The 22,761-nt window shown below is 33.4% G+C and overlaps 2 protein-coding genes across 10 annotated transcripts in view; one reads left to right on the top strand and one right to left on the bottom strand.

Moving 5' to 3' along the window:
* Window positions 1–12,052, top strand: part of LOC128167168 (polycystin-1-like) — a 47,856-nt gene extending 35,804 nt beyond the window's left edge. For 8 of the 9 annotated variants that reach the window (XM_052832738.1, XM_052832735.1, XM_052832740.1 and 5 more), the window contains 19 exons: window positions 44–352; window positions 1,457–1,791; window positions 1,928–2,080; window positions 2,266–2,391; window positions 3,201–3,341; window positions 3,698–3,813; window positions 4,066–4,245; window positions 4,379–4,530; window positions 4,714–5,057; window positions 5,360–5,604; window positions 5,766–5,896; window positions 6,176–6,353; window positions 6,543–6,668; window positions 6,818–6,995; window positions 7,162–7,449; window positions 7,737–7,871; window positions 8,098–8,415; window positions 8,504–8,686; window positions 9,012–12,052. In XM_052832738.1, coding sequence (XP_052688698.1) covers window positions 44–352; window positions 1,457–1,791; window positions 1,928–2,080; window positions 2,266–2,391; window positions 3,201–3,341; window positions 3,698–3,813; window positions 4,066–4,245; window positions 4,379–4,530; window positions 4,714–5,057; window positions 5,360–5,604; window positions 5,766–5,896; window positions 6,176–6,353; window positions 6,543–6,668; window positions 6,818–6,995; window positions 7,162–7,449; window positions 7,737–7,871; window positions 8,098–8,415; window positions 8,504–8,686; window positions 9,012–9,422 — 4,049 coding nt within the window. In that variant the 3' untranslated portion in view covers window positions 9,423–12,052. The remainder of the gene's footprint in view (window positions 1–43; window positions 353–1,456; window positions 1,792–1,927; window positions 2,081–2,265; window positions 2,392–3,200; window positions 3,342–3,697; window positions 3,814–4,065; window positions 4,246–4,378; window positions 4,531–4,713; window positions 5,058–5,359; window positions 5,605–5,765; window positions 5,897–6,175; window positions 6,354–6,542; window positions 6,669–6,817; window positions 6,996–7,161; window positions 7,450–7,736; window positions 7,872–8,097; window positions 8,416–8,503; window positions 8,687–9,011) is intronic. The other variant, XM_052832739.1, reaches the window with a different exon arrangement.
* A 408-nt stretch (window positions 12,053–12,460) lies between these two features.
* On the bottom strand, window positions 12,461–22,548 carry LOC128167170 (mitochondrial dicarboxylate carrier-like). The gene is made up of 9 exons (XM_052832741.1): window positions 22,289–22,548; window positions 21,841–21,960; window positions 20,779–20,939; window positions 19,672–19,713; window positions 19,375–19,489; window positions 18,803–18,895; window positions 18,144–18,224; window positions 17,345–17,401; window positions 12,461–14,061 (listed from the first exon to the last, which is right to left on the bottom strand). The coding sequence occupies exons 1-9, from the start codon at window positions 22,382–22,384 to the stop codon at window positions 13,945–13,947; spliced, it is 882 nt and encodes a 293-aa protein (XP_052688701.1). The 5' UTR covers window positions 22,385–22,548; the 3' UTR covers window positions 12,461–13,944.
* Between the last annotated feature and the right edge of the window lie 213 nt (window positions 22,549–22,761).

The raw sequence follows: 22,761 nt of genomic DNA, 5'->3' as shown, positions 1-22,761 counted from the left end.
AATATACATGTACAATGTATAAGAGTGGTGATTGTGTTTGTAGGAACAACAGCCCATGTTGGAATCAAGCTCTACGGAGAATACGGAAAAAGCAAAGAACGACAACTCCACAAAGATGGAGCCTTTCAACGTAACTGTGTCGACTCATTCTTCATTGCAAATGATTCCAACCTGGGAAATGTCCACAAGATCATGATTTGGCATGACAACTACGGTCTTGAACCCAGCTGGCATCTGATCCAAGTCATCATTAGAGACATGCAGACCGAGAAGAAATACTACTTCTTTGGCAACTGTTGGATGACCTTAGAGAAGAAGCAAGGTTACATACAAAAAGAGATCAAGGCAGCAGGTGAATACTTTGACAAAATCCCAGCTTGCTGAGTAGAATTATTGTCAATTTAAGCCAGCTGATGAAAACAGTATGAATGATATATAGTCATAAAATTCAGTTGTACTTAAAGTAGTCCGAGTATCGCACTACGTCATAATATGGATTTTACAATATTGGTTCGACTTTTACAAAGCGTTTTTGATACCCGGTATTGATTTTGCTCTACATCGCTGTTGTAAACAATGGCAATAATAAGCAATTAGAACGGTAATATATGTATTTTATGAGAGATAGAAATGATCAATGTTGAGAAACTCGATTCTGTTAAAGTAAAATGAAAAACGAAGTTTTGATTAACAGGATCTCAGGTATGCTTATATCTTCATTGTTTTGTTCCCCCCCCCCCCCCCCCCCGAATTTCTCTTTTTCTTTTACTAAAACCGGTTTAAATTTAGAGACAGAAGCTATTTCGAATTTAATCAATCGTCAATTAATTAATGTTTAAATGATATCTATTTGTTGACAGATCTAGGCAGAAAACTGTAGCAAAATGTGATTTTTACGGATTTTTTCGTCAGGGTCTACTTGGTTTAGAGCTTATAGCGTGAAAAGTAATCCGTCAACATATAATTTATTTTACCAAATCTTTTTTCTAAGATGTCAATCTATAGAATAAACACAATGATTTTAAGTTTGAGTCCATAAAATAGTAAAAAAATTACCAAACGCGATTCTAGCATTGCATTTTTTGTATTCTATTTTGATACATCAGGTCCATAAAGCGTACTTACTTACAAAAATTTGTGCAAAATTATTGATGAGATATGGCTTAAATAAATATTTATACTCTATTTTGTATGTTCAGTTCTAATTTTCCCAAAATAGGTAATTATTTTTAGGAAAATGGACGTCTGGCAAATTTCATAATTGTCAATAATTTTCGCAAGGGGGTACACCCGTCTGACAGGTGATAACAAACAAACTAGCATGTAAACATACATATTTTCTTTTGTATATGTATTGCTAGAATGTATATTTATCATTTAAAGTTAAGTTTTTAATGATTGAGCCCATTTAGTGCCGAGTATAGGACTACCTTAAATTAAGATATGTACTTCACAGGTTCCTCTGAAATCAGAAGATTCTCCCGAATGTTTAGTCATGCAGTATCCAACAGCATGGCTGATCGACACCTGTGGGTGTCCGTCGTAGACCGTCCAGCTAACAGTCGATTCACACGTGTACAGCGGGCCACCGTCTGTGTCACTCTCCTGTACGTGTTCATGGGTGTGAATGCCATGTGGTACGGTGTGCTGAAGACCACCAACACAAGCGACACCAGTCAGGGGATTTCCTCGTTTGGATGGGAGGAAGTAGTCCTAGCATTCCTGTGTAACATTATGGTGTTTCCCTTCAGTCTCCTGTTGATATTTATCTTCAAGAAGAGTAGAACAAAGGTACAGTATTACATGGAAATTTCTTTTGATAGCTATGAGTGTACTTTGATAATAATTTTGTATAATTATAAAGGAAACCATAGGCTTAAGATGATATCACTATGATTAGTGTAAACATGATTATTATCTATTACAGACAACTGAGTTTGACCCTCGACCAATGACAGCTAGGACTATAGAGATTGAGAATGACATTGATGGATCTCAGTACAGCTCATCTTTCCGCTCGGAGTCCCAGAGTGACCTTCTCTCTTGTATGGAGAGAGAGAGCACGATAGACAGTACAATGGTGAGAATGGTTAATAATGTATAGGAATTCCCTTAGAATATCACCGTAAAACCATTGTTTTTTGTGCTTTTCTTAGAGTCTCTATGTCAGTATTGCATTTTCTTAAAAAAAATTCTTTTGTTTTTGCTCTAGAATTGTACATTTTTGAAGCATATATATGATGATATTATTGATATTATTTGCAGATTCAACCCACCCAGCCATTAAGGAAGACCAAGACACTGAAGACAACTCGTAAAGGGGTGGAGGAAACAGCTGTGAAGGTTCCCCTGCCGGAAGGTGCTGAAGGGGGATACCCAGAAAAGTCAAGGGTAAGGCAACTACTTTAACAAGCTGTCCAATACAAACTGCTAGCTTTTCATGTTGATTTATGGTGAATTTTCTTGTGTCTGTCATCGAGTGGTGATTTGGTATTTGTATAAATGTTGTACAGATGAAATGATATATACTTCTGTTCATGCGATGCATGCACATGTTTTTCATTTATTGAAGATAAGTTACTTATTATTCACTTTTATTTCAATATTTTCATTATTATTTATTAGATGACTCTGGTAAGAAGTTAAGAAAATAAGTATTTATATCCCTTTTAATGATGTACTCAAGATCTCAGTAGAAAATAAATGATCTACATGTACCTGTGATAGCTTAATCGCCTATAAAAGAAGTTGTTAACTTGAATTCTCTTACGGGTAATTAAAGGTAGATTACTTTATAAAATACCTGTAGATCCTATCTAAATGATTTCATCCTGTTTTGAGCATTAAATCTTAAATCATTACACTGACCAGCATATCAACTATTCTTTAAACTGGCATATGGTCTGTATTGTGTACTATGTTTCTTGCTGAGTGTGTTTCAATGTTGTGGTCTACTAAGAAAATACACAGGGTTTGAAACACTTATCATAATCATGGATCACTCAGCAGAGAGAAAATAAGATATGCGGACTCATGCTTTCCATTTTGTGGTCCATGATAGATGATTTTAGTGTTTCTGATTGTTGTCTTAGCCTGAATGATCTGTGTTTACTAACTGAAACCTCATGAAGTAGGATGCCCACCCCCTAGATTGTTAAGACCCCCTTAGCTCAGTGTACTAATCCCAAAGATCCCAACAGTTACAGTGGAAGAGGACCAATAATCCCAGGATCTGGAACGATCAGTCTATAATGGATAGCTGGCCTGATAGAATCCCAAAGTATAACGACAGACAGACCACACCCAAAATCGGACAACGTAATCCTGAGAAGGAACAAGAAGTAGGGTTTTACTAACAAACTCTCTAGACAGAAATATTCTTTGTTACCTCTCCCCTCTCTTAATTTTTCTGAGTTGGTTTTTTTTTTCTCTTTTAACCTTATGTTGGCTGAAAGAAACAATACTAACTTAATTTAATCTGAATTTATATTTTTTCAAAAGAATTAAATTCTAAAATATTTTTAAAATTAAATTAAAATATTGAATGCTTGCATGATTTTTTTTAAATTTAAGAATATTTGAACTGGTAAATACATTATGGAAATAAAAAAAGGAAAATCATAGTTTAAATAATACACAAAATAATTTTCTTTCTTTGCAATTATTATAGCATTGTTTATTAATGTTTACATCATAGGTTCAAGAAGCTGCTGATGATATTCTGAATTATCTGGACTGTGTAGAGCAGGATTTAATGGCTAAAGAATCTAAGAGGGCTCTTCAAGGCGGAGGGGCTGCTAAACCAGTGACCAGGTAATACCTAATTTATACATTTTGTGAATTTTCATTTACATGATCATGTAGTCAAATATTTTTCTTACATTTTTGACAAAATATCTTGTCATTGATGTCATGACATCACAAAACTTTTATTTCCTGGCCTAGTCTAAAATATCATTTATCTTAATCTTGACTTTAAATTTGATGGTCCAAGTAGATGTACTTTATTAAAGTAGAAACGTAGAAAGTTTATGCATTTTGTATGAAATTTAAATTTTCCTTCAGAAAATCCACTTTGCATCACAAGAAAATGGATGATCTGGATGACCTGTTAATTGATGAGGATGTAAAACACAAGCACAAGCCAATCCAGAGACGTGTCTCTACAGTATCCATTAGCTCTGGCAAGCCTCCTAACTCATCTGGATCTCAGAAAAGCTTTAATCCAAGACAGGATCCAAACATGTTAGTCACATTTTAAGTTTAGATTTATTCAAGAACAAGAGAGAGTAAATAAACGGTGGTAATTTGATGATGATTCAAGTGACGCCCCATGTCTTTTCCTTCCTTAATTTTACTTCTTTATTCTATTTAACAGAAGGAAACCTCCATCAGCTGGCAGTAGCAAAGTGTCAAAATGGGTGTCTAAACTCCACACAACATCCACTGGTGTCTCGCTGCCAGAGGTGGAACACATCGGACCCCTGGAACCAGACATGGGCCTGGCACAGAGAAGCGGAACAGAAATTTGTTAGTAACTGTAGTCATGTCAATTCAAACCAGTTTACCTGGGAAGTTTATAGTTAGTTCTCATATTAAAAGTCACCTTTTTTCACAACATTTGTAAATGCATGCATTGTAACTAATATTGTTTAGGCAATTGCAAATCATTTGTAAAGTTCAATTAATCATTGAAAGAGGTGTGTTACACAGATAATGATGGCTACAGTGAGATGACAGAAGAGGTGGCAGTGACCAGTAAGAAGACCTGCACTCTACCAGAGAAGTGTATCTACCTGGGACACGTGCTCTGCTTCCTGCTGTCTGGAACCTCCTGTATCCTTGTCATCCTGTATGGCCAGAAGTTTGGGGCAGATATTGCCCTCCAGTGGCTGCTGGCCCTGCTGTTTTCCATCATCTTCTCCTTCCTGTTTATGGAGCCGCTGAAGGCTCTTATCATTGCCCTTTATCTGGCAGCCTGGGAGAAAAAGACAGAGGATACTGATGATGTCATTGACAATGAACCCAAGTTTGACATGTCTAATGAGCTTGTAAAGGTAAATAAAGACAAAAAACATACTAATTCTTAGATCAGACAAAATAAACATACAGTGAAACATGCTTATAAGAAAGTGCAGGGGATGTACGAGTTTGCTTTGTTATAAGCGAAATTCGTTATATCCTTCAAGTTTACAGCATGGAATAAAGTCACGGGGAATAAAAATTACTATGCTGTAAGTGTCAATTCATTATAAGTGTGTTTGCCATAACCATGTTTGACTGTATTTAACAATTTAATGGAGGATGAACTTACAAAGTTACAGTAATAACTTATGGTAATCCACTTTTTACCTTATAGGAGGTGAAATTCAGTCCATTGAGTGGCTTTGCCTTGTTGAAGGCCAAGGAAGATGGGATAAAGATTCAGAGGTTGCGTCTGATGTTTCGGCAGTTTGTGGCCTACATGTTCTATTTGTTGTTAGTGATGGCTCTTTGTTACACTAACTTTACACAGCACACATACAACATGTCACAGGCTGTGGAGAGGAGCTTTGTCAAAACCAACATGCCAGATACCAACAAATCATTCCGAAATATATCCACGTAAGTCAAAACCTGAACTCCATTATCCTTAGTGTACAAAAGAGATATAAACTGATCAGTATTTTCTGAACAATATTGTTTTCATTTTCATGTATCAAAATTATTCAAAATCTTGGGTTGCTCTGTACTTAATTAATAATTGTTGTGTTATTTTCCATCAGCATTGGTGAGATTTGGAAATGGACTCAGTCTGTGTTGATCAGCAGCCTCCACTATGACGAGTTTAGCTCCTACACAGAGCTTAACACCTTGCTTGGTGTGGCCAGACTGAGACAGGTCCGAGGACTCAGGGGTAAGGACCAGAAACACCTGTGGAATATCAGTTACATGCACCTGTCCACACTTTTTAGCAAATAATGCTTTTTGTTGCTTCAAATTTAAGGAAATTAAGCATCTTTTTGATTTAAACATATTTCTATCTGATAATAATTAGTGGGATCTGGGAAAAGTTCCTAGAACTTAGAATGTCCTCTCTCTGTTTTTCTCTCGAGAATGCTCAAGATAATTTTAGTAACCTTACAGTGAATGTACAAGATAATTTTATTAACCCTTTGGCTTCTTGTTTCAACAGAGCCTTGCCCAGTAAAAGACTATCCTCTTCACCCTGGCTTGGAGAGTTTAGCAGGAGTTGGTGACTGTGAGGGAAGTCTGGGATACACGGAGGATAAATATCACTATGGATACATGTGGAACATCACTCAGTCTCAGAATCTCTCCTGGCGATTCCACTCAGACAGCCAGACAGGAAGGTACTGTCCCAATACAACTTGAGTTTGATTATGATGGGAATAGGTTCAGTGCAAATATTAGGCTTTAATAGGTCCAACGGCTCTTAAATAGCTAGGCAAAATACATGTATATAGTGCACTCAATGTAGAAATATATTGCACAAATAATTCAACTGAGAATTTTACTTGATTATGTCATGTCAATTGCAGTAAAAGGAGAGAGGGCCATGTGTTCTCTTATGGAGGAGGCGGCTATGTTCAGTCTCTTGGCTCCAGCTACAATGAGTCACTGACTACTCTACAAGACTTACAAAGCAAGGACTGGATTGATCTCAGGTACACTGACGAACCAAGGATTGTATGTCTCAGACATAACTTTGATGTCCCAGATATAATACTGATGTCCAGGATATAAGTTTGATGATTTGATTACCAATATATAAATGTAAATATAGAGCTTACAGTTTAGTTCTTCTGAATTTCAGGACCAGGGCTCTTTTCATTGATTTCACCCTTTATAACGCTGCTGAGGATCTGACGACCTTCACCACCCTGATGATAGAGTTCCCCCTGACAGGAGGGATCAACACCACCTTTGATATCCAGACTCACCATCTCCTCAGATTTGTTGACGGAGTTGTGGACCCCCTTATGGTGTGCGAGGTAAATCTTCTGTTTAAATAGTGTTGTATTCACATTATTGTTTATTGTTCTTGGATTTTTTTTGATCGAAATGATTCCAACACCTACAGTTTTTGTGTGAAACAATATTTTGTGTAAAGTAAAAGATTGTTGTCAGTATTAGCATTATGATACTGTGGTGTTTCAGGTGATCCTTTTCGCGGTGGTTTTGTACTACCTAGTCCACATAGTGCTCCAGATCCGTCAACTGGGGAAACCCTACTTCTGTGACTTCTGGAACTGGCTGGAAATGTTGACCACTCTGATGGCCATTGTAAGCATTGGACTGTACATCGGCTGTGTGGTGACCGCCACCGATACCTTCTCCACCTTTCTGAACAATCAGAGAGCCTTCACTAACTTTGAGAGGGTGGCTGACATCCACACAGCTGCTAGGTATCTACATGCCTGGCTGCTCTTCTTCCTTATGTTTAAGGTAAGTAGTTTGTGCTATATTTTACTGTTGGTCATTAATACTAGGAGTGCAATTTCTTGCATTTAGATTTCAGAATAGGTCCATTCACATTTCGTGATTTTACATGCATCTTGCAGTTTATGACTTAAAATTTTAAAAGAGGATGATTCATCTGTATTAAATACTTATCATGTTTTAGATGATAAAAGGCCAAAAAAAAAACACCCTGCTAAAAAAAATTGTTTCACTGTATATTAATTTGCAAACACTGTACAGATTTGATTTTTATGTGAATATTTGGTTTTTAGGTGGTAAAGCAAATCCGTTTTATCAAGTTCCTTCACAAGTTTGAGAAGACACTAAATATTGCCTTCCCAAAATTAATGGGAGTCATGCTCATCTTTGGCATCCTTTATCTGAATCATGGAATGATTGCATACTTGGTAATATATATTTTTATAATTAACACAAGTTTTTTTGAATAATTTTATAAACAGACCATTACTAGTATATCACTTTGTATGAAACAAAGTGGGTATTGTACATTTCAGTCTTCAAAGAATTCAAGAGATTATTTTGCAATACTAGTCAACAAAGATGGCTTTAAATAAGTATTTGAATAAATCAGTGTACATGTGTGTATATTATATGGTTTATGTATTTCTATAGTTCCTGGGAAATCACATGGATGGATTTGAGGACTACTGGACCACTTTGATGACCCTGCTAGGAATGATCAGAGGGACCTTCAACTTCTTCCCTCTACTGGCCATGGACACCATCTTTACTCACTGTCTCTTCTATTCCTTTTACATCTTCACATACGGGCTGACCATTGCTCTCATAATTGCTGTGTTGAACGACTCTTACAAAACAGTCAAATCACAAATGTTTTATAAAAGCACTCTGGACCTTCAGGATTATGAGATGATTGATTTCATGATGAAGAGGTTTAAACTCTGGGCTGGGTTTGAAAAACCCAAAGAGGTAAGATCTGTAACTATTTTCTGAATATTAAATCTGCGCATTATTATTGTCGTTCATAATACTTATTATCCAACACAACTATTAACAGAAGACCAGAAGAGTTCGTTTTGAAGGGCAGCGCTCAGTATCAGACAGATGTTCGACTAGTCATTCTAACCGTTCGTACAGCGAGCTGGAGGAACCAGCCCTCCCTGTACCGGCCAAGTCCTCCATGTCAGCGGCGGCTCTCTTGTCCTCCAAGTGGGAGGATCTCCTTAAGACAATGAAAAGGGTCAGTAAATACAAATGATACAGAATATTTATTACCCAAAATTGATGTGATTTTAGATACATATATATTTACTGTGAACTAACTTCTATTCTTGCCAACCACTTTAATTCAGACTTTACCATTATCCAAATGGTTTACAATCAAGCCTTATTAAATAACCTTTACCATATTAAAAAATACAAAGACATTAAAGTATTGGTTGAAGGTGGTAAAGAGGCTCAAACATACGAGTTTATCATGTCTGTGCATGGGATGAAAAGAAGGTTCACATGAAAGTGTGTATTGCCTTAATCATGAGCATTATGCATTTTATGAACATTTGTAGGTGGAGTTTTTGGATGAGAAGGAGGATGAGATGATTGCCAAAACACAAAAAGAAGTGGACGAATGGGACTTCCAGAGTCGCATTAAGAATTATGAATCTGAGAGACAAGGTCTGCTTCAGTGGAAACAGACACCTAGTGGTGACAGAGGCAGGCCTGTCACAAAAACACCCCACAGGACAATGACCCAGAAAAGTCTGCCCGCAAAAACTGAGCTTCAGCCCTCTAGTAGTGCTAGTGGACCGGTAAAGCCGGCGGTGCCTACGAAGAGTGGCCGGCGCCCTCTCAGTGACGGTGGGCGGATAGCCTCTGAAAATGTGTCAGAGGCACGGCCACTGGGCTCACGGGAGAGAAAGTCTATTTACAACTTTTTCAAAAGTATAAAGCCCTCTAAGTCAGCGTGGAATAATTAAACAATTAGTGATGTGAAAATAAATTCAGTGCTCCATTGTGTTCAAATAATTGGACAGAACTGTGGTTCATAGTGATATATTGATGAAATGGATAGGACCATGATAAATTTTCAAAGGATGACAGTCATTAAATACCACTTCAGGGATTCATTTTTAGTTATCATATCATGTAGATTCATTTCATTGTCATTGGACTTAATGAACATTGCATATCCAGTGCTAATATATTGGTTCACAATAGAATACCTATAGGGTATACATGTATATGTCTCAATAAAATGCCAAATAATGAAATGAGAGGAAGAAAAGACTTTCTGAAGAGTTGGATAGAAAAATGGGAATATTGTTGAGGATTATGTGTACAACATGCTGCAAAGTTTCTGTGAAAAAAACCCATAAAACATAAATATTCAATTATGCCTTCCAGTTTGAAAGGCAATACAGAAGTGCCAACTTTTCTTTGATAAAACAAGAGGTGATAAAATGTTTTTATTTACTTTATGCATTAGTTTAATCTTATATGAGTTGTACAAGCCAGTTTTTGTTTGGTAGATTTTTAATGTTATAGAATAATGAAACCATATAGACAATCAGTCATTATATTCTTGAAATCAAAATGATCAATATTTTCTGTAGTTGATTATATACACTCCTTAACACACTGCTGCTGTTTGGGGATTAAGGGTTAATTTGTAATCTTTGAATAAGATAAATATATGAAATGTATGCTTTCTGTTGCAAATAATCAGCAATATTCAAATTCATTCTTACTATTCCAACATCTAGATTCACCATCTCCTGTACATGTTTTTGTCAACGGCATACAAAGAGTTTGTTCTTGAAATGATGACTATTTTTGTATTCAGATGCTGGTGCTCTTTTTGTTCTTTCAACAAATCATTTTTCTCAGTAAAGCTTTTCATTGATGTACGTTTTGAGTTATGCCCAAGTGGTCAATTGTTGTGAAATTTTAGATTTTCCTCAAATTATAGAGTTCTTAGAAATGGTCTTTTGCAAACTAAATGTGATAATTGACAATCCATGTAATAAGTATGAAAAAGTACCGGTAATTAACACCAACAAATATTCTCTTTTATTGTTAACATTGTGCTTTAATTTTCTTGATTTCAAAAACTAGCAATGAAACTCAATAGTACATACTGAAACAATAATGTTGCCAAATTTATGTGAATTCTATTGTACATGAATATTACTGTGCCAAAAGTAAAAACTAAAAGGGATGTACTTAAATCTACCAGTATGATATAAGAAATTACCAGAGGGTAAATGCGGTGAAACTTATCAACAAAAAGAAAGCAAAATATTGTACATATATATTAAACTGACTTTTTTCACCTTTTCAAAATTAATTTCATTATTATTTTATATTATTTTACCAATGAACCGTCCACATTGTTGACATACTTAAATGTATGAAATTTTTATTTTCTTCAAAATATGCATTCAGGTTAATTTACGATATGTGATATATGCAGTATTATTTATCAACATACATGTATTTGTTATGAATTTTTATATATTGTTGACCAAATTTTATGGGAAACATAGTATTTTTATTTTAGTATGAAGAGTATATATATAAAAGCTTATGTGCTAGCAGAAATGAGTGAAATGTTGCCAGTTTGTTTACACTTTAAATGTGCAACTGTTTTTCTTCAACATGTGATAGAAAGTGATTTTGTTTACATTTATGAATATAATTCAGACAGTAGAACTAGGGCTCTTTTGTCATTTTAGACCTTTATCTTATGTTGCACCTACTTCCATTTGTTATCAACTTATATATACAACCCACTGACAAAGGTGTACATATAGGGTTCTTCTATACAGGATCTGATCCAATCCAACATTCCAATTATCCAACGTTAAGTTTGCTCAGGCCACATCCTGATTTTTGGAGACCTTTGATCATCACAGACAAACGGTTAATCAGACAACTTGGACATTCTGACAAAAGTTGTTTCCCCTGTGTATGTTGGATTGGACAGATATCTACTTTTTATATTTTTTAAATAAAAATGGCCTTACTAACCAAAATTTTTGCTCAATAAAAAATGTTCAATGATGTACTTACAATATTTTTCAAAATTCAAGTTCATTGTTAATAGATTCTAAAAAAAAAAAGATAATTTTAATATATATCATGTTGCTTTAAATCTAGCATTTCAGAATGCACATATATATATATTTATTCTGACAGAATTATCATTGACAAAATGTTGATTTTTCTTTAATGTTAAGTTTTCATTTATAAAAAGTGCTAATCATTATCTTATTTTCATGGAATTTGGTGCCTATTACACATTGAAAGCAACAATTCATCATGTAAAAGTGCCTTTTGAGTAATAGTACTTGTACCAGTAGTTTATTGTGAACTTTCATGACATTTTTGTCCTTGGACTACTTAATTTGTTCATGCCCACTTTTATGTTTTTTTAAAATTATATTTTAAATCCAGTCTCTATTATATTGTTGATTTGCACATTGTCTGTTAATGTTATATCTTGTTTTTGTATATAAGAGTGATTTATCTTCTAGGTGCCTTTCTAGCGTCACCATTTCTACTGTATCTGACGAGTGTCATTAAAGCGTGCTGCTTCTTGACTGATGCATCTTGTTTTGTTGTTTATTTAGCAAGTTGGTTAAGAAAACAATTCATATCAACCCAAGAAAGTTTGGGACACTTTTGAGATTTTTAGTAGTACATGTAGTTTTGAAATGTAAAAAATTAGCAGTTTTGGGGGGTTTTTTCAAATAGAAACAAAATCATAGAATTTTACACTATAATAAACAAATCACTGCTTATAAATGCTTATTTGAGTGGCATCATTGATAAAAAAAAAACTATTGGACAATAATGACCAATATCAAGATTTTAAATTGTACCGGTAAAAGAAGAAAACATTAGTATGGGCAGTCAATTTCGCCTTGTCAAATATATTTCTTTCAGATCACTACTGATATTCTTTTATAACAAACTTGGCTGTGCATGTCACGCAAAAAAATTTAAATACACAGAAGATAAAATATTTCATTGACGACAAGAAAAATTAACAAATTCATTGCCCTCAAGAAGAAACATAACATAAAGCTATGAATATAGATTAAATTATTACATACAGTGCCTTTAAGACCAGCACTATATAGTATAATTTTAGACAAAGTTATTATTTGGTATAAATGAAATATTTAAAACACAGTTTTAAAATTTTGATTTGAAAAAAAAAAAAATCTGGATATTAATAAAAATTAATCAAATCTCACTGAGTGTTTTCAATACATATACTCTTCAATTAACCTTTATGCTCACTGATATTAAGTTTAATAAATAAATGATCTATGTTACAATGGACTTCCATCACATGCTTTGATTTCCCTGTACATGTACCTAATATTATACACATGTATAGGATAAAACAGAGGTAGTTGTGATTATGCAACAATAGACATGTTTCTTGTTTTAAAAAAAAAATATATATAATCTGGTTATTTAAATAAGCAAATTGTTAAGTGTGTATATCAACATTTTTTTTTTGATAATAAACTCCATAGTCTATGATAACCATATAGAAAAAATCATTTGTTTTAAATTGATAATTTTAGTTTTTCTCTCCTCCTACATTCCCTATGCAGGGCAAGCTTTATAAAGCAATGTTATGCATGAACAATTGAACAAGACAATATAAATCAAATTACCAATACTCAAATTAGCAATCACTGATTCTTTATAACTCCAAACTATATTCAACTATACACATGTATACTATAACTCAAATTACAATGTTCATCTAGTGGCAATACGTCATTAGTATACAGAATAAGGAAAATCTCTCAATATAGTTTCATCTAAAAATTCAATATCTCGTAAAATCGGTATATAAAACCAAATAAAAATAAAACTATACCCATTGAATTGTAAGAACTGTACTGACTCATATTATAATGGAATTTTCTTCTAAATCTATGTTTGTACTTCTAGTTTTAAATTAGGTTTTCCCTTATGGTCCTACATATAGATCAATACTGATCTTCATGGCACAAGTAAAACATATCAATAAAAATCATCACTTGAAAACATGGTATAGCTTACAGCTATTAAAAAATATAATTTTTGTATAGGTTAATCATATTCTGTTCTGGATTTCAGCACAAATGTTCCTCCCTTTGATTAAAATAAAAAATGCTACATTGTGGTAATTAGTATTTTGTTTCAAATTAATATTTTCACCAGTCAACAATGAATCAATATAAAAATAAGCAGAATTATGAGGTAAAAAGCATTAGAAACATTCTTTAATTTTAAACATTTCCAAAAAAAAAAAAATTAAATTCAAATTTAAAAAAAAATTTAAGATAGCTAAAATTTAAAGCCAAATAAACATTCCACATCGCAGATGTTCATAAAAGTTTCAAAGTATATCCATTAAAAAAATCAAACAAAGTGTATACATAAATTGTAGATAAAGTGACAATCTAGGAATGCATTTTTAAATATGCAATGCTATTCTTTTTTGGCTAAGTCTTCTTTGAAATCACCAAAGTTCAACCTCAGCTGCTCAAAGAAGATGAATGTAAACACAGTATGGGGACCCAGCCGCACAAAAGCAGGAATAAATCCCTAGAAAAAAGAGACAAAAAAACTGTACATGAAATCCTAACCAATAAAAGCAGATTTGAGAAAAAAATCTCTGGAAACAAGAGGCCCATGGGGCCACATCGCTCACCTGAGCAACAATGGGCGTTCAAAAGATATTGTGCCATATGGTCCCTCGGTAGAATAACAAAAAATAAATATTGTCAAATATTCGAATTTTACACTTATTTTTGCATACACGTAATCATTGACATTGTACCTTCATGAAATACTATTTTTTACCAGAATAAGAAAATCCTACGCAAGATATAAAACTAAACATTTGGTAGGGGTACACTGTTAAGTTGTTAACTTCCAATTCCCTATATTTTCGTTCTCCCCCCCCCCCCCCCCCCCCACTTTGTAAAGCGATCAAAATATATGAGAGCATATAGGTACATTTGTTTCATCAACTACTTACTTGTTATTGTATTTAAAAAAATACATATAATAGTTATTGTATTTTATTTAAAAAATCCTACATGTATAGATGTGAAGAAGAAAATTGTACCTCAATGTGCTCAATTCCTCAAATTAAAACATTCAAAAATTTAATTTGTCTTCTCCATTATATTAAATGACTGTTATTTACCTCGCGTACAAACCAGGATAATTTTCCGCTGTGATATTTTCTTAGGAATAGCGATAATTATTTTATCCCCATAACAGAAATGTATCAGAACTATGGAAACTGTTTTAAAGATGTCGTTTTTATTTACTCGTGTCTGAAAAACTATCAAAATTGATGTAGATTTCACATTATTTATTGTATAATGAGGGGACCCCAGAGAATAGGTATATACAGAATATCATTCTTTTATTTTGTTTGTACAAGTATTTAACAAACTCTAATTCATATAGAATTTCTAATGTTCAACCAAATTTTCAGCGTCAATCGTAGAATTTTAAGCAAGATACAGAGCTCACAGTTTCCCTAGGTTTGAGTCATATTTTGTTGACATGACTTTATTACATTAAGCTTAAGATTTTTAACTTGGTATTTCCTTTTCAGCATTTAAAATGGAAAAAAAGAATGGCCTAAGATTTTCAATTCTTTTATTCACTCAAGACCAGTTCATTGGTATTTAAGGTTCAAAATCAGTTTATACAAATGTACACAAACACAGTCAAGGATCACATGTACAGTAGGAGTAATAATGACGAAAAAAGGTTAAGTTTACAATACAATAAGTTGTTAAAATTGGTTTCTGAAAGAACAGACTTTGAAAATTTTCTTAATAAATATTGACAAATTTTTTACTTTTTTAATCTTTAGTTTTTAAGATCTGTGTACAAACATAGAATTGTGAGCAAATCTCTGTATCTTGCTTATAATTCGAAGCTTATCACTCAAATATGGTTAGTAAATAGAAATTGTAAACAATTAAACACAAGAAACATGCATGCACTATAACAAATAAAGAACACAATTTATTTTTTCGAAATGAATCATATATATACATGTATATATACCTACATATTTCCTTCAGCGATATCAAACTCTATTTAAACTGAATAGACTCGAGAAAATGCCGAGCATCGATCTCAACAAAACCTATTGCATTAATCTACCATTACGCAAAAGATAATGCCGAATTACCGATAGAATGAATTGTATTTCAGTACTTTTTTGATACATCAGATTTTGCTTAATTTGCGCAGGTAAACAGTTAACTGTTTGATTTACCGAAGTCTCTGTTTGAATTGATACGTAAAAATCACGAAATACGAGAGTTCCCAGGTTAAATTACAAAGCATAAATAATGAAAACGAAACGAAAATCAGAACAAGCTAACACCAACGTCATGTGTGAAATCTGTCAACGCATTGAAATATTTAGCCTCAATTTACTTCACAAAATCGGCACCAATATAGTTTGCATGTTTCAAAAATTTCCCTTCATACACGAACTGTTGCATAACAAGCAAATTCAGCATAGTCAGATCGACCCTTTTTCGTATAATGTCATGGCTGCTTTAAACAAAGAACCTCGTTTTAGAAGTATGGAATACGAGTCTTGGTAAAATGGGTATGCAAACCCGGGCCGTGCCAAAATAAAAGCCGGGGCAGATCGGCAATCGTCAATTCCAAATACGCATTATTTTGCGGCAATATTTACAGCGAATACAAATATAACTAATCCATCAAATATCCTGAAATTTTAATGAGATTGGCAGATTAATAACTGCCAATCTTTTGTTTTGACCAGGCCAAGTCTTGCCTACCCATTTTACCGGATGCCGAACAGAGCCGAAGCTGAAACACGCCTTTCCTTTATCATTATTTTCGTAATAACTCAGATTTGAAACTGAATTAGACCTTTATTTTTGCAATTTATATTTTCCTTCCCATAAGGATAATTTATGCTAAACTATGTTGAATTTGCCTCGGTAGTTCTTGAGAAGAAGATTTTTAAAAATGCACCCCCCTTTTTCTACAGTTTCAAGGTTTTCTCCGCTTTGAATACAGATCGGACTTTTATTTCTGCAATTTATATTCGCCATCCCATAAGGATGCTTTGTGCCAAATTTGGTTGAAATTGGATAAGCGGTTTTAGAGAAGAAGTTCAAAATGTAAAAAGTTTACAGACGGACGGACGGACGGACGGACGGACAGACAGACGGACAGACGGACGACGGACAAAATGTGATCAGAATAGCTCACTTGAGCTTTCAGCTCAGGTGAGCTAAAAAGCAATGTATGAAAAAATTGTACGAAATCCTTGATGAACATCTCTGGAAGAAATAATAAACAGTATAGCAGATTCTAAACAGATCAAAAACAGTGAACAAAATCAATAAGATATCACAGAAAAAATTAAGCAAATATCCTAGCCAAGAAAAACGATAAACAAGGTATAAACTCAGGAAAAGCAGTGAACGAGATAACTGTCTCCTGAATACCACTGCCCATAAACAGAACAGTCTTATATTGGCACTCAAGCATTTTTGAATAGATTTACAATCCCTATACAGATGCATACATCAACAATATAAATGTATAAAGGAGAGATAAAATTTAGTTAAAGCATTAAATCAGCATTATTTGTTTATGCTCCCCTTCCCCACAGAGGAATCACACCTTTAATTTGGGTAGAAAGCAGTAATCACCCCTTAAAATATGTGGGGGGTTTTTTCTTCAAAATTGATGTTCACGATTATTGCTGGAACCACAGTACATGTATTACAAAAAATCATTCTATCAAATATTGTAAGGGAACAAAAATGTTAATTGTTAGATATACATTTACATGTATCAAATGACATACCTTGAAAAATCCTATGGGGCCATTTTTTGCTATATCCATTGCACAGGCAGAAACCCCCTGTAAAACAAAATTCAAGTGGTGAAATACTGTAAAAGCAGAAATATTTGATGAGGTTTTAATTTCTTTATTTTCGTTGGCATTTTAAATCAACAAAATCTGTGACGAATTTTTTACCCAAGTATTTATAATAAATACAGACTTAATATGTGATGTATACATTTTAGAGATTATGAAATGACAAAATTAAATGTCAACGAAATTTTGTTTGGTTAAAAAACAACGAAATTTGAACCCAATGAAAATATGTGCTTCTACATTATGCTTCATAACTTTTTCTTGTCTATTGAAAGTCAGATATCTGAGATATATGTTCTATGCACAAATTATTTATTTTTTAGAATGATCAGACCATATCCTGTGTACCCCATCTATTTCACACACTGTGTATTCTTATACATGTACCACTGTATCACAACAAGAAATTCATCAACCAAATTACACAATAAAGTCATCCTGTATATGTATTTGTCATATATATTATGCAAACCCTGCTTAAACCTTGCCCTATACTGAAACAGAGGCTTTTTAAAGCACTTGATTCTGTTAACAATCATACTCCTTATTTCAGTCATTCTCACAATAATTTTTTTTAACACATCATAACCTTGTCACCCTTTTCAATTACTTAGATAAATGCTGAAATGAAGCAGATTTTAATACAGTATCTCAAATTAACTTTTTTTCTTTTTTTCTGTTGAACGTGACAAATATAAATTTATGAAAACACTAAATGACTCACTGCATATGTTCCTGGTTTAGCATTCATCATTCTTGTTTTCATTACATCCAATGGCTGGGTCAAAAGTGTTGCTAAACACCCCTGAATTAAAATGCAAGATCAAAACATCTATTACTTGACAGATTCTCTTTAATTTAACTACCATTTTATCTGGTAAACTAATAATTACAAATTTCTGTTTTGTGATTTAAGATTACAAAGTTGTAATTACAAAAAAAGGTTACAAAATAAGTTTTGTTCTGTTTCTCAGACACTGTCACATCTGGTCAAATGATGCCATACATAGTGTATTGCAGTGTATTGAAAAGGGGAATAATACATGTTTTGCAGTTTAAGGTATAGGCATGAAAATTTTGTTTTTTTTTCCTTTGCGAATCTTGCAATAATAATTTTTCTTTCAAATATATTTTATCCTTCTCTGGGCCATGGCTAGAGAAAATGTCTGCCTGCCTGCCACAACATAATTTAGCCAGAGAAACTGTAGATTAATTTATATGATCTAAACAAATGAATTTGCATGTGTAAAATGGAGTTATTACTACTTATGGAGTGAATAACTAGCACAGCTTACTTATCGAGAGAAATAGCTGAATGTATTATGTGAAGTTAATAATAACAACATGCATCAGTAGGGATTGGTTAATGTAAATTTCACTTACAGCCAAAGTACTACAGGTAAGATGGAGAACTATATTGTCTTCAAATACCCCCGTCAACATCATCAGTTGTTTAATCTGGTCATAGCCTGCCAACTACAAACAGATCAAAGTAAGATGATTTCTACAAAATATAACAGTACAAACAAAGGCTTCTCTTGAATTTAAAAAAGGTTTATATATGTGTCAGACTTAAACAGTCACAAGTCATCGTTATAATACCGGTAACTTATTATTACTTACATGTATTAGGTTTGTTACTGCAGAAATATGTAGGGTTGTCAAAATCCAAATATATTGAGGTGAGGCATAGCTGAGCCTTTATTGTACTTTATCAGCTCAACATTTTTCGGATAGGCAGTAACAAACTAATAAGTGTTTTGTTGATGAAATAGATTTTTTGTATATTAATAAACTGAAGACAGAAATTCTATGAAAAAGGTTACATTCACCATGTTGCCATCTATCATTTGCTACTTGCCAACTATAGATTAATAGACTGCAATCATTTGACACATTTTGTCCAATGACGCTGTAACATTTTTGTCAAACAGAGTCAAACAAATTATTCGTACCTGGCCCACAGTGACAAGAACTGCTCTTGAGCTGGCCATAGTTGCCCCTCCAAACAATTGGGGTACACCTTCATTCCTGTAAACCTTCCACAATCCATCAAATGCATGTTTGTAGCTAAAATGATAAAACAACATTGAATCAAGCATATTGTATCAAGGACCAACAGAGATTCTTTACTACATGTAAGTCAAAGATATTTATCAAACAATTCTTTTTACAGTCTTACAGTATTTGACATTCATCAAACAGTCATATAATGATAACCATAGAAACAAAAGCTTGTGTTGACATCTTACTTGCGCCGCTGATCTGGAGGCAACTTGACATCATTCTGCATTCTATTAAAAATATTAATAATATGAATACTGTGGAATCATTCAAATTTGTGGGGCCAATTTTCATGGATTACTGAAATTTTATACATGTAGGTTCATGGGGACATAATTTCATGTATTTTCTAATAACTACAAAAGGAAATATGACTTAAAACCCTTATGTCATTAACTCGTGGAGGATGTTAATTTGTGGTTGAGAGGTACATACAAATTCCACGAAAATTTAGCCACCACAAAATCTAATGATTCCACAGTAGGTATATACACTTGTGCTAATTAATTAATACAGGCTACTGTAATACTCATTCCTACATGAATATTTAATGTTTGTGTTGGGATGTATCTTTACAGCCATTTTATCCATGAACTTTCATGAGAGGATAAAAAAAACACACAATGACTTGGATAAAAAAAAAACCATGCATCATAGCATTGGCAGAAATCTACAGCCAGAATCACATAAGAGCTGATTGATTGACCTTTTTTGTTCTTAAAAAAATTAATTATTCTCAAATAACCAATGAAAACCTGCAGTTGTTTATAAATGCATAGGCATGAGCACAGTCAATGGGTTCTCTTTCACAAAAGCATGTAGGAATCAATTAAGAAATGTGACTTGTCACATTTATATATTAATTCATGAATAATAATATACAATGGTCAAACGCCAATATTCCATGAGGAAAAAATTAACATTTTGTGTGTGATTTGATTCAATACATTTGTATGCTATTCATGAAAGCATCTGCTTTTTTATTAATTTTTTTCAAACCCATTAATGTTGTAAAATCATCAGCATATACGCGAGCTCAATTTCAATATTGTGGATTTTGAAGGTTCAACTAACCTAAAAATTTCAAACATCCTCAACAATAAAATCACAATATTTATTAATAAAATACACAGTTATCACTTTATATTTTAGAATCCATCTGCAACAACCTGCACAGAAATTTACTGAATACAAAAATTAATCTCATGAACTTAACTGACTTCTGACCACGATTTTGCATCATGGCATTTAATAAAATAATTATCACAGCCTGTTATTGTTATTTAAATTCTCACCTGACATTGACCAGATCGGCCGGAGTTCCCACTAGCCCCCCAGTTGCACCAGAGACAGCCGCAGTCAAGACTTTCTGATAGAATGGCATAGTACCTCCATCTTGTGTCAGATTTTTCTTCACTGTTTCATACATGGCAAACCTCGTCATTGAATATGTAAGCTGAGTAAAACAGTGCAGAGATTTTGAACTGTTAGAATATTAATGTTGCCTGATATTATATTTTAAATTCGATCAACATACAAGCTAAAATTATGGAAGAGGATCACATTTACTGCTAATTATAATTTTGATAACAAGATGTTTATATACACATAAATTAAACATTAACACAAACACACAGTGCAGGAAAATCTTATTTACATAAAGATATAAACTTCCATCCTCTAGCTCTAAAGTCATTTGTCTCAGTTGGAAAATAAGGAAACATTTCAATGTATTGCAAATGCAGAGAACTACCGTTGGTAATTTCAGCGAATTTGTAGTACATTAAGATATTTATGAACCGATCGCAATATGGAGATGATTGCAAATAGTTTCTTTATGAGTTTCACCACTAAAGTCAGGCTGATGTAATATCAGTCCAAGTAAAATCAACAATGGCAGCAACATGTACATGTACATTGTTTATTACTAGGTAGGGGTACCAATTTTTATTATCAGAAATATATAACGCCTGTGATTTAGCCATTAAATTCTTTTTACCTCATATCTTATCTATCAATTATCCCCCCTTTGCACTGTTCACATTGAGCACATTTTACTGTGCAACTGATATATAATAACAAGCTAGTTCAAGCCATCTGAATTTTGCTCTCAGACTGCCACTCCAAAACATGAAGTTCAACAATGAGGTCAGATTTATTATCAGCATTCATGCAAAAACAGATAACACTACAGGTGCTGAACAAAAGTCCATTTCTAGTTCAAACAAAAACTCTATTTTGGTATTGTCAGATTTTGGTAAAATGTATCTCTACACATACATGGGTGCATAACAATTTCCTTTATTATCCAAATAATGCGAGAAATGAGAAAAGATGTTGAATAGCGTATCAGGTACCTGTCTACATATCGAAGCAGAGAGACCATTATATAGCCCAAGTACTCCATCGGTCTTCAGAATTCGTACAACGAGTGTTGTTGCCTTCACTTTCTCAAGTTGTTGAGTTTGGAGGTGTACCTTAATAAAACATGTATTGGTAAACGTTTAGCTGGTGTCAACAACAAAAATAATGTGCTCTGTCATTTTGACACTAGCCTTGTCAAATTATCCTCTCAATAATAATAAATAATACATCAACAGAACTTTACAAGTCAAAATGATTTCGCTCTGAAAGTCTTCCTTATCATTTAAGGCTATAAAAATAGCGTCAGCCAAAAATATTTTGTTAGCATGCATCTTAATTCTGTCATTTATTATAAGAAATAAAACGTTGAATCAGTTAGATGTTGCACTTTATAATTAAAATTTGTTTTCTTAATTCTATACACATTAAAACTGCACGCACCTTCAGTAAATCAAGGGGATGGGTACAGCAAGCTGCCATTGCACTTGCAATTCCTCCGAAATACCACCTTCCAACTCTTTTAGTGTTGTCCGTCATTATGATTTATGCCTTCCTTGATTTAGATTTATTTATCACGTCTGCAAATTATGTTTTGTTTGCACACATTTACACATATCATATCATTTTTGCCATCACGTTCCAAGGTTGAACTGAAAGTTTTGCACAATCGGAAGTCCTCAGATGCCATCAAGTCGAGAGAGACATCCGAGAAGTTCCGATTTAAATGTTGCATTGAAATTTTTATCTCTAATCGATAGAGAGTTATTATAAACGGGGTCGTTTCAAAACATGTCGTTTTGACACGTGCGTCTTTGCGACACTCAGTCACAACATAATAATTATTATTTGAAAAATTATAGAGCCATTTTGTTATAAATCTTTTTTTTCAAGACCGATTGACCCAAATCAGAACC

Source organism: Crassostrea angulata, chromosome 10 (genome assembly GCF_025612915.1).
Source record: "Crassostrea angulata isolate pt1a10 chromosome 10, ASM2561291v2, whole genome shotgun sequence".
Taxonomy (NCBI): Eukaryota; Metazoa; Mollusca; class Bivalvia; order Ostreida; family Ostreidae; genus Magallana; species Magallana angulata.
This window is presented reverse-complemented; position numbering and strand designations above follow the sequence as displayed.